At 38.4% G+C, this 12,518-nt stretch overlaps 1 protein-coding gene across 3 annotated transcripts in view; it reads right to left on the bottom strand.

Annotated features, from left to right (window-relative positions):
- Nbea (neurobeachin) overlaps positions 1 to 12,298 on the bottom strand; it is a 547,801-nt gene extending 535,503 nt beyond the window's left edge. For all 3 annotated transcript variants that reach the window (XM_059265100.1, XM_059265102.1, XM_059265101.1), the window contains exon 1: positions 12,014 to 12,298. In XM_059265100.1, coding sequence (XP_059121083.1) covers positions 12,014 to 12,283 — 270 coding nt within the window. In that variant the 5' untranslated portion in view covers positions 12,284 to 12,298. The remainder of the gene's footprint in view (positions 1 to 12,013) is intronic.
- Between the last annotated feature and the right edge of the window lie 220 nt (positions 12,299 to 12,518).

The following is a 12,518-nucleotide window of genomic DNA, read 5'->3' as shown; positions in this document are numbered from 1 at the left end:
ATGCATCAGGTTCCAGGTCAAGAAACGTGTTACTTCATGCCTATTCCTATTTTCTACCATCCTCAAAGTAGGAAATTAGAAAAGAAAGGAAAAGAGGGAGGGAGGTCAAGAGGGAGGGAGAGTACCACAGGTATCACCTGAAATGTGATGAGCAAGATTCAGGAGGACATGAGAAGAAGGTACCTGAGATCTTTCTGATAGGTTCCCAGGCTCAAGTATTTTGAATCTGTTTTAGTTAAGTTACTCTTTTTTCAGACTAAAAATATGAACAACAACAAGTAATAAATATTATCTATGCCCTGAGCTCTTTGCATGTAATAATTTCTCTAATATGCACAACAATCTAATCAGGTAGATAACCCACTTTATAGAAAAATGACAGAAAAAAAGAACAGAAAAATCCATGACTATAAACTGCATAATAATTATAACATGGCTTTAAAATTATTTAAGTTTTTCCTACTACTGAATAGTTAGATTGTTATTATTTTATAACAGTGAACTACATTTAGTCTCTAACCTGTCCAAGTGTAAATTTTCCTAAGCTAAAGAAGCCTAGGGCTAGGGATTTAGTTCAGTTGGTACAATGTTTGCTTAGCATGTATAAGGCCCTTGTTTCAGTTCCCAGCACCACATAAACAAGGTGTGGTAAAGTATATTTCTAACGCCAGCACTATCAAGGTGCAGGCAGGCAGAACAGAAATTCAAGGTCATCCTGCTACATAGTAAACTCTAGGTCAGCCTATCTCAAAAACAATTAAACAAAATACTAAGAATTTAGCACAGGAAATTCTTTCAAATTCTTTATAAATAGTGCTAAAATCACATTCAGAAAAGTATAACATTTTTATGCTCAACAACAGTATTTAAGACTGTTTTTTGCATCCCCTAACAATAATTATTTTTTTCATGCTACTATCCCATGTTCTTGTTTAGTGAATGCTGATAGTAATTAACCATGTTTATTTCTCCTTTTTGAAACATATCAAGCCCTTTGAAAAATTCATACTTCTATTGTCTGTCCTACAATATTTAATACCCTAAGGGATTTTTTTCAATTTATAATTTAAAGTATTGAGTCTTTGACATGCAACCATTAGAAAAAAAAAGACTTAAACAAGCACAAGCAAAATAGGAAATGAGTTAGCTTAATGCACTGAAACATCTGACATATAACCAACAGACTTGAGATGTTCCAGAGATGCTCTCTGCAATCCAACCCTTGGTTCAAATATCTTTGTGCTACCTCCATTATGAAGTAGATTCCTTCTTTCATTGGGGCAGATTGCCAGTCAACTCTACATTTACATTCTAACATTTTAACAACCCCATCGGAAAATATCTGCAATACATTATCAAACTATCTAAAAAGTACAGCTACATTTCATAAACAGTATCTGTTTCTAATGAACCAATTTCAGTTTTTGTGTGTGGTCCAAGAAAACTCCAAACTATAAAAATGAGAAAATATGATTCCTCAAATGAACATCAGAAAATCTTAAACTATTAACAGCAAAAAAGACAAGACAGACATTAGATAGGTAGATAGGTGATAGATAGATAGATAGATAGATAGATAGATAGATAGATAGATAGTTAGACCCTTTTTTTTTTTTTAGACAGGGTTTCTCTGTGTAGAACTCAATCTGCAGAACAGGCTGACCTCAACCTCACGGAGATTCACCTGCCTCTGCCTCCAGAGTGCTGGGCTTAAAGGCATGTACCACCACTGCCCATAGATGATAGATCTTTTTAATACCAGTATTTGTATTGTCTTTACCTAAAACAGAAAATGAACTAACCACCTTACCATTATCAGGTAAAAATAAATTTTAAAAAACATAATGCCAAGTTACAGCACCCAGTCTAATTTTTAGTATACAAGCATTATTCTTGGTCACCTCAAATCATACATCCTTCTTAGTAGTAACTTCATAAGCTGACAATATAGCTACATAGGAAATTCAAATATCTTCCATATAACTAATAAGCAATAGTTAAACACACACACACACACACACACACACACACACACACACACCATGATTACTGTCATTTAACCAAACAGATTGTAAAGTAAATCATGGACCCTAATTTTTAAGTGTATCCATGGTCATGGCCATAATTCCACATCATGGCAAATGGAATTCTTCAAGCAGCTAATTTTGGAAGTACCTATTCATTCTCTCACTTTTCCATTATCTTCCCTAGGAGATTTTCCATCTAGCAGATCTACTGCTCAGGCATCCCACTTCTTTGAGATGTCTCAAGAGGCTTAGAATGAGAAGTGCCTAAAAAACTCTGGACAGTTAATCCTGAATGATAAAAGAACTACAAGAGGTATCACCATGCCCAACTTCAAGTTGTGCTACAGAGTGTTAGTTATAAAAACAGCATGGTCTTAGCACAAAAACAAACACATTTATCAATGGAACCGAATTGAAGACCCCAACATAAATCCCACACATCTATGGACATCTGATTTTTTATAAAGAGGCCAGAAATACACACTGGGGGAAAAACTCTTCAACAAATGTTTCTGGTCAAACTGGATGGCTACATAAGAATGCAAATAGACCCATACTTAATCACCCTGAAAAACTCAAGCACAAATGGATCAAAGACCTTATCATAAAACCGCATACACTGAACCTGACAGAAGAGAAAGTGTAGAATAGCCTTGAACTCAATGGCTCAGGAAACGACTTCCTGAACAGAACATCATTAGCACAGGCACTAAGATCAACAATTAATAAATGGGACCTCATGAAACAGAAAAGCTTCTGTAAGCCAACATGCATTATTATTTGGGCAAAGCAGCCTATAAAATGGGAAAGGATTTTTATCAACTCCACATTCAATAGAGGGCTGATATCCAAAAATATATAAAGAATTCAAAAGCTAGATATCAAGAAAACAAATAATCCAATTGAAAAAATGGGGTACAAAGAGAAAATTCTCAATAGAGGAAACTCAAATGGCTGAGAAATACTACGTTTAACATTCTTAGCCATCAGAGAAGTACAAATCAAAACAACTTTGAGATTTCATCTTACACCTGTCAGAATAGCTAAGATCATTAACACAAGTGACAGCTCATGCTGGCAAGGATGTGGAAATAGGAGGAACACTATCCACTTTTGGTGGGAGTGCAAGCGTGCAGCCACTACAAAAATCAGTGTGGTGGTCTTCCTCAGGAAGATGGGAACCATTCTACCTCAAGATCCAACTGTACCACTCTTGGGCATATACCCAAAGGACACTTCATGCTATCACAGACACACTTGTTCAATCATGTTCATTGCTGCTCCAATTCATCAGAAATCAGAAACAACCTAGTTGTACCTCAACAAAAGAATGAATAAAGAAAATGTGGTACATTTCCGCAATTGAATATTACTTAGCTGTAAATAAAATGTAATCATGAAATTTTCAGGTAAATAGATGGAATTAGAAAAAAAAATCATCCCAAGCTAGGTATCCCAGACCAAGAAGAGAATTTGCTTATATGTGAACATTTGCTGTTAAGTCAATGATAACCATAATCCATAGAACCACAGAGGTTAGATATAGATTAAAAAACTAGGGAAAACAGATATTGTTAGGAAAGCAGAATATCGATAGTTATAAATGGATGGCAGTGGCTAGAACAGGAGGAAAGAGGAGGACAAGGGAGGGAATACGGGAAGAGATAGCCAAAATTAAGGGCCATTTGTGGAGTAATATAGAAACCAAATACAGTAGAAGAGTCATATATATATGAATATATATGTGATATATGTGGATATATGTATATATGAATATGATGTCATTGGATATATATATGGTATTGAAAATAATGGGGAGGGAGACAGAGCCCCAGCTGGTCATCTCTTGTTACCAAATGAAGCTTCCAGTTCAGGGACTTGGTTACATCTAATTGAGTTGCTGGTCAAAGGGATCCCATGGGAATCCCTCAAAACACAGTCTGTTGTCAAGACCACAGGTTGCTCTCTACAAACTGATACTAAGGCCCCACTGCTGAAGACAACACCTACAGAAATCACTGAACATAGAGAAGTGGAACTGGTGCCTACATGAAGCCTTTACCCCTATGTTCTAGCATCTTTGGTACAGGGAGATATTCTGTAGGCTACCAAAGGAGAAACATAAACACCAATCCAGCTACAAATCTTTGGATGGACAATGGCATCCTACCTGCAAGGTATGCTGGGGTGATGATGACACAAAGCTTGTGAGAGTAACCAACCAATATCTGATTTGACATAAGGCCCACTCCACTAGATGGAACCCACACTGGACACTTCTTAGATGACCAAGAACCTGGCACTAGATATCCCAGGGACCTAGGGGAAAACCAAATACTAATGTTCTCTTTTTTTTAAGTAGCAATAAATGATTCCTAATGATAATTATGCTGTACTCATAGATCATGACCTTGCACAGCCATCATCAGAGAAGCTTCACCTGAAGCAGATGGAACAAATACAGAGACCCACAGCCAGATATTATGCAGAGTGAGAGACTTTGGAACCCTAAAAGGATGTCTCCATCAAATCCCTCCCCTCGGGGTTCAGGGAACCCTGAAGAAGAGAAGGCAGAGTTCGAGAGCCAGAAGGGATAAAGAACACCTAGAAAACAAGACCCTCCAAATCAACATGAGGAAAGCTCATATGAACTCACAGAGACTAAGGCAGAATGCACAAACAAGGTCTGCATGGGTCTGCACGAGGCCCTCTGAGTATATATTATGGCCTCCAGTTAGTGTTTTTTGTGGGACTCCTGAGTGTGGGAATGAGTGGGTCTCTGTTTCTTGTGCCTTCTCTTGGGATCACTTCCTTCTGCTTGTTTGTTTTGTCCAATGCCAGTGTGTTCATTTTTGTTTTATCTCATTATATTTTATTTTAATATTATCCCTTAGAAGCTCATTTGTTTTCTAATAAGAGACAGAAAGGAAATGGATCGGAATGGGAGGGGAGGGGAGGAGGAACTCGGAGAAGCAAAGGGAGGGGAAACCATACTCAGGATATATTATGTGAGAAAAAAAGTCTATTTTCAATCAAAGGAAAACAAGTATAATCATTAGAATATAACTCATTCAGCTTCTGGATATTGTATCTAAATTTAAAAAAAATTGAAGATAGAATATTTTCTTCAATTGCTCTTTCCTGTGTGAATGGCCAATTATTTCTGCTCCATAAGTCATCCTGGGCTGGTTTCTACTGTTTCATCAGATACAATTTCAGCTACTACTATGACATTAAAGTTTGCTTTTATGTGCAGCTGTGTTCTAACAGAAACATGAATAATAAAAACTTGACTGGCAAAAAAGAAAGAAGAAGAATATGGGCTTTTTGATCCAGCTGAGTATTTTCTGGAAGTACAGTTTCCCTAAAACCTTACTGAACTTTTAGTCATGTACTTCAGTCAATAGGTCTTGCTGAGATACAGGACAGCAATTTGGGTTCAGCTTTTAAGTTTCGGTCTTACAGAAGTAGGCCTTGCCTTAGCCCTCACCTTAGGATCCTCCCTGCAGCACAATAAACAAACACTAAGGCTGAGGTGGCCCAGCAACTCTACCATCCTGGCTGCATCCTAGCTTAAAGCTCTTTAGACTGGATTCACTTTGACTTGTGTCTGGAAGCTGGGAGTACACTGGATGAGGTACTTGGCTAAAGCTTAAAAAGGAACTTTTTTCATTTAAACTTCTGCCTTTATTCTTATCAATTTAGCATAAGGTAAACATAATGGCTTTCTGCCCTACAAAGTTCTTGATATCTTGATGCTTTTCCATCTTGGATGGCAGCTACTGCAGAAGAGACCTCTCTTACTTGAAAAAAACTACATATTATTTTCCTTTCAGGCGTGCAAGCTTAGACCAAAGCAAGCTGTTCTAGTATAAGACATTATAAGGGGGTCCCAAAGGGTACCCAAGAAGACTCCACCATCCCTAAATTCCAACCTAAATAGTTGCATGGGCAAGGTAACACAGTGACAATTTAAACAGCTTCTTTATAATCATTAAAAGAAGTTACCAAGGAAGGCAATGCTCTCATGCCTCACACTCCACCTCAGCTTGTAAACTCTGTATCTTACAATGTCTCATTTCAAATACTAATTTGAATTAGTAATTACTAATTGTAATTCTGTACAAGCAGGGGAATTCTTTGCATTCACAACTGACAAAAACCCAACTTCAACTGATTCAAAACTAGTAACAATAGTAACATATTTTAAAAGAGCATTAAAGATGTTCTAGTTTCATTCTGTTGCTGCTAAACACCAAGACCAAAAACAACTTGGGGAAGGAAAGGGTTTATTTCATTTTACAATTCATCCTTGAGGGAAGTTAGAGCAGGAACTGAAACAGAATTGTGAAGCAAAGACCGTGAGGGGATGTTACTTGCTAGCTTCCTTGAAGGTCCACGTTTTGCTAGCCCAGGGCCTTCTACCCAGGGAAGGATGCTACCCACAGTGGGTGGGGCCCTCCTACATCAAATAAGGCAATGCCCCATAGCTGTGCCCAATCTGATCTAGGTAATTCCTCAATGAAGGTCATTCTCTCAAGATGACTCTAGACTGTGTCAAGTTGACAACTAAAAATAATTAAGACAAACAGCCAATCATGACAGGCACAGAGGCACTGGTATTAAATCTCAAAGACATTCAACTCTCTTGGATTCATACTTGGTCAAATTTGAAGTCAGGCACTGCAGCCATTTACTAAAGACTCTACCTGTTCAGTGTCTTAACCAGGAGCGTCCAAAAAGTCATGGCACCAACTATGTGACTCCCTTTGGATAAATGTTCAACCTAAACCAATCATTGGTGTTAGCCAACCCTTCCTAAGATCCACCCACCTCAACAAGACAACGAGAATGGAGGTGTATGTAAGTGAATGATCCATTAGAGAAAAACTGAGGTACGATTATAAAAGAAGAAGCATACACTAAGGTGACTACTCTTACTAATGCGTCTTTTCAAATTCTTCTTTAGTGACATTTTCTTTCTTAATAATAAAAAATAAAAATAACATGAAAAGATTTTACCATATTCTTAGTTATTCCCATGATGTCCGTTAAAAACAATTATTTAAGGCAGTACTCAGGAGGCAGAGGCAGGAGGAGCTTTCTGAACTATAGGCCAGCCTGGTCTACGTACTGAGTTCTATGCCAGCAAGGTCTACACTGTGAGATCCTGCTAAAAAACAAACAAACAAAAATCTTAAATTCAGAAATAACATTTACACATGTAATAAAGCCTAATAGCTAAACATATATATATATATATATATATATATATATATATATATCCAAAATACTTCTATTTTTAGGAATAAGCAAAATATTCAATTTATATGAATTTGAGGGGGGATTATAATCTAGACTCTACCAAATTTTTGTTTACGTTTTGCAGTAAGGTCTCATTTAGGCTAGACTGTCCACTAATTCAGTAGGTAGCTTTCAAATCTAGTTTTAATTATTACTGCCTTCTAATAGTATCCTGCGCATTCAAAATGCATTTAACTATGAAAGGGCCAAAAACATAAAAAATAAATATGTAAAAGATTACGGAGTTCAGAGCTACAAGGTACAACACACATAAATAATTGTAATACAGAGAGTGACTAGTATGTGGTACAAAAGAGTTAGGCCGACAGTACATATATCAAGTACAGGCACAATATGTGAAAAATCTGCAGTGGATACACCACATTCTAAATAAACAAAAAAGTGCAGTTGAATCATTGTAATACCACTACCCTCGGAAACAAAATGGAGCTTGGTTGTGAAATCTACTATGTTAGATTATGCTTGGAAAATGCATACCAAGAATCAAGAAAGAGCCTTGGGACACTTTCAACTGGTACCCAAAACAGCTATAAATAAAGTATTTATTTAAAATTATAAAACTTGAGCACAGAAAGCTACATATTTGCTGCTTTAGTATCATTAAATGACAGTTTTTAATGTCTTTATATGATACATATATCCTTAAGCTTCTTAAGATACCAAACTTACACTACTTACATATTTAATTTTCCATACTGAACAGCAAGAATAAATATGTAAGGTACTATAGATAGGCTCATATGTCAATATTAATATGCAAGAAATCATTTCAATATAAATAAATGTAATTTCATTGCAATTAAACACTTCCACAAGTCTACCTAAGATACAATTGTGCATTTTTGTCATTTATTTTTTAGACTGTAATTTAATTTCAATATTTCTCTCTCCCATTTCCTCCCTGCAAGTCCTTCCATATGTCCCTCCCACTCTCCATCAAATTCATGGCCTCTTTTTTCATCAATAATTGTATTTTTAATAAACTTAATTTATGTGTATAAAGTTAATAAATTCAATTTATATGTATTTGGTTTATGAAACTCCACCAGTAAAATATAAATTATTCTGATTATCAACTTGCAAATGAATAGACTCTCAAGGAAAAAGAGTTATGGTCATAGTTTAGTTAAAAAATAAATAAATAAAATAACAAAATACCCCTTCTCACAAAACTACCATGATCCACATACCAAGAGTAATTTAATAGTCTAAATGCCCTCATGGATTTAGTTGCATCTTTCAATACACTAAATAGTTATACTATTTACATTTTTTAAGAAGTTCGATTAATATCATTCCTACAACTAAAGACATGATACATTTCATAGTAATTAATTTAAAATAATCTATAAACACATGAAAAAATCAAATTCAATAACTCATGAAACAAATCTATAAGACTATAGTTGAATTCTACTATTATAATTAAAAATCATACTACCTAAAGCAGATTTAAAAACACTATTGTAATTATTTCATTAAAATTAATTCTCTTATCTTTTCTAAAAATTTATGTTTTTTAAAAAAGAAACTTCCGTGTTATAAACAAAGAAAAAACATAACATGTATGTAGATAGCATTCACTTGAAGGAAGTAGAAACTTTCTATAAATACATGTCAAGTATGTTTACAAAGGAAACAATAGACTTAAGTATGCCTGATTTACAAGAGAAAGCTAACCAATAAAACCTCTTCAACATAAACTCTCTTATATGCTACATAAAAAACTCCTGAAGCCAGCTTCCAGACTAGTTTCTGTACTGGTAGAGCCACAAGACAAATCCTTGACCACACACTCGCCATGTAACCTTATTTTCAAACTAATTCAATCATGTTCCTGATAGCTCTGTCCCATATTCGAATGTTTTACGTCACCTACAATCCCATGATTCACAATAGAAGCACCAACAATGACATCATTCACTTTATTACACTGTGATCTTCACTACAACCCCTAAGTAGAAGAATGTCCTCTGCCTTTGATAAAAAGCAGAAAAATTCCAAGCAGAGCTATGGTGAAGTCCTATATTTTACTACATCCTTAAACTTCGCTTTGCAAATTTTTTCAGGTAAGGCAAATATGAAACAGCACCTGAAGACCAAATATGAGTATTCGCGTATTTTCTCATTATACAGAAAGAAGAATGAACAGAACAAAACCAAATACTTTGTCAAAGGTGACCATGCCAAGCATACTGTAAGAACTCAGTTTCATTAGTTCCCTTCCTTCCTTTTCTGTCATGGGCCAACGTAAGAGATGTTTCACTATTTCCACCTTACATTGTTTTTTTATATTTAACTTAAGATCGAAAGTAAAAGAATTCATTTTAGAAATATTAAAAGTTTCCAACTTCTAACACATCACTCAGTACTCTAAATGAATTTTACTGGTTGTGCTTACTTCTTAAATAAAAACGAAGCTTTGATAATTATTGTGATGCCAAATATATTTTTAAGAATCAATCTAAAATTCCACAACTTCAAGTCTATTTTTGAACAATAAAGCTTAAAGCTACAATTCAAAACCCTAGACCTCATATGGCTAACTCAAGAACTATAATACAGCCAGCAACATAATAATAAATAGTGCCTTTTGTCATCTCCTCTTTACCCCACAAGTTTCCATCTAAAACTAGACTGCGTTCTTTAAATCTCTGCAAAGAAAATTTACACCTACTACTTCTACTCCAAAAATCAAACAGAGGAATTGAGCTGTATGCGATTTTGGTATCACATATTTCTAAGATCTATAAGCTAAGAGTAAATATATAAAAAGAAAAAAACGTTTGCATCTTGTATGGTAGATTTCATTTCACTGAAGAGTTAATTTTTTTTTTTTTTTACCATAAGAGTAATACTTCACTTCCTTTTTTAGTCTACTGTGTATCTAAAGAACCCATCTGTCAAGAACTGATCCAGCAGGCATGCCTACTGAGTCCACACTGGTTCCATATTCAAATCAGTTTCGAGCCTGTGAGAGCCCTATTGCCTCTTACCAGGTAATCATACACTAGGTAAGCACACAAGTGCCATAATCACATCATCTACAAGAAAAATCCTATTGGCTACAGAAAATGGAAAAACTTAAAATGTGCGTGTTCCTTTAAATATACATAAATTGAATAGCAGTTAATACATGAATATATTTCTTGAGGTTGCCTATCTTCTAAAAACAAAAAAGGAGCGATAAAAGTAACGGCCTATTTGAAGCAAGGTAAAATAAAAAGAAAACCACATTCCCATTAGTGTTTTGAAAAAAACTAGTTATACCTATGGGATGAAAACCTTACAAACTTACACTGACGTTTGTGGTGATTTATTTGAAGGGTACACAAAAGTAAAAAAAGGTGCTTTGTTTTCAAGCAGCCATAAATATAGCAAAGTAAAGACAGATAACCTATCTTTGACTTGACACACTAGCAAAAGGAAAAACAAGTGCTTCAACTTTTCTGTGAATTTCAAAGGTCCATAAACCACAGACATTATCTAATCCGTGTCTCAGGGTACCGCTGCCATAGCTGCAGTTTTCTTTCCATTTTCCAATACATCAAATAAAAATAATTGCTTCACTGAAAATTCAGACTGCATGAGTGTTGTAAAAATCCCCTAGCCAAGCATTTTTTTATGCCTGCGACTTCACACCAAGTACAATGGTCAACTGATTGCTCCTGATTTACACCTTGCCTTCCAAAACCCAACCTTACTGAATGTCAAAGGCTAGATGTTGCAGAGGAAACTGTTTTAAGAGCTTTGCTGCAGAAAAAAAATAAATAAATATAGTAAAATAAAACAAACAAAAAAACCCAAACCACTGCATTTACAAAGCGCATAATCCATGATCTACCCTTAATTGTGCTCTATTCAGAATTTTCCTCTCTTTATCTCTTTCCCTGTCATCAGGAACACCGCTTAGACTCCCTGTAGATAGCGCAAAACATTAAGTCATACACAGTTCTGCAGTAACTCTCTTACCATGAAAGGAGCCAAAACCTAGGCTGCCTTTGAAATCTTTCCCTCTGGTCTTTATCCACCAGCCACGCTTCTGAAGGCAACCATCGAAACCAACCTGTATGATCGGGTGCCCCTTCCATTTTAACACCTTCTGTGCCCCACACCCCCCAAAGGCTAAGAGAGCAGCGTAACTAGAGATTACAAAGAGGGGAAGGTTGCCTAGAGATGAGGGTCGGGGCGAGCACAGGCACAACACTCTCTCTCCATCACAGCCTGGGAATGTCAAGACAAGATGCAAAACCTGCATCATTCGTCGCCCTCCCTGGAAAACACAGCATCTCAGCTGCTCAAGTTGGAAAGAGTGCACTTCTCACATTTCGGGAGCGGGGGGTGGGGGGGCTCGAGGGGGGTGGGAGGGTAGGGGTGGGGGTGTCATGCCCCAGGGGCCGGACTGTCACTCCTGCGGAGCCACAGCATGGACAATTAAGAGGCTGGGAGGAAAAAGTCCCAGAAGACCCAAGGGCCGCTTCACCCCTCCACTCACGGTCTAGGCCCAAATGAACGCTCGTCGGAAGTGCTAGAAAGCCGGGCTGAGTTGGGCATCGCGCGGGTGGCATGAGGGAGGTGGCGCGGTGGCCCTGCGAGCGGGCGGGCGGGCGGGCGGCTGAGGGACGCGGGGTGGCAGGGCGCGGACGCCCGGGGACCCTTACCAGGTTGAGCACGGTCTCCACGATGTCCCTGTTGCTGACCTCGCCGACCTGTATGAGTCCGATGAGCACGGCGAATTTCATCCGGATGTTGCGGATCGGCACCGAGGGGTTGATCATCCCCGCGGGCAGCACCACAGGGCCGGAGCCGGAGCCGGCCGCCCCCCGCGGCTCCCCCATGGCTCCTCCGCCGCCTCCACTGCCGCCGGCCCCGACGGCCAGGAGAGCGGCGGGCTGCGCCTCGAGCCCCGGGCCCGGCTTGTCGCTCGCCATCCGCCCCGCTGCTGAGGAGCCGCGCAGCGCCGCCGCGCCGCCTCCGCCGGTTCCGTTATCCCCGCCGCGGCCCCCGCCCCCCGGCCGGCGCCTCGCAGCCCCAGCATCCACCAGCGCCGCGGCGCCGGGCCCGCTCCCGTCCGCGCCTCAGCCGGGCCCGGCGGCCGTGCGCACGGAGCGCCTCGCGGAGCGCCTCAAGGGATCGCCGCCAGGGTGGCCTCCGAGGTCGCCTCCC

The sequence above is a fragment of the Peromyscus eremicus genome, chromosome 6, assembly GCF_949786415.1.
Source record: "Peromyscus eremicus chromosome 6, PerEre_H2_v1, whole genome shotgun sequence".
In the NCBI taxonomy this organism is placed as follows: Eukaryota; Metazoa; Chordata; class Mammalia; order Rodentia; family Cricetidae; genus Peromyscus; species Peromyscus eremicus.
Note: the sequence above shows the minus strand (reverse complement) of the source record. Positions and strands in the feature narration are given on the sequence as shown.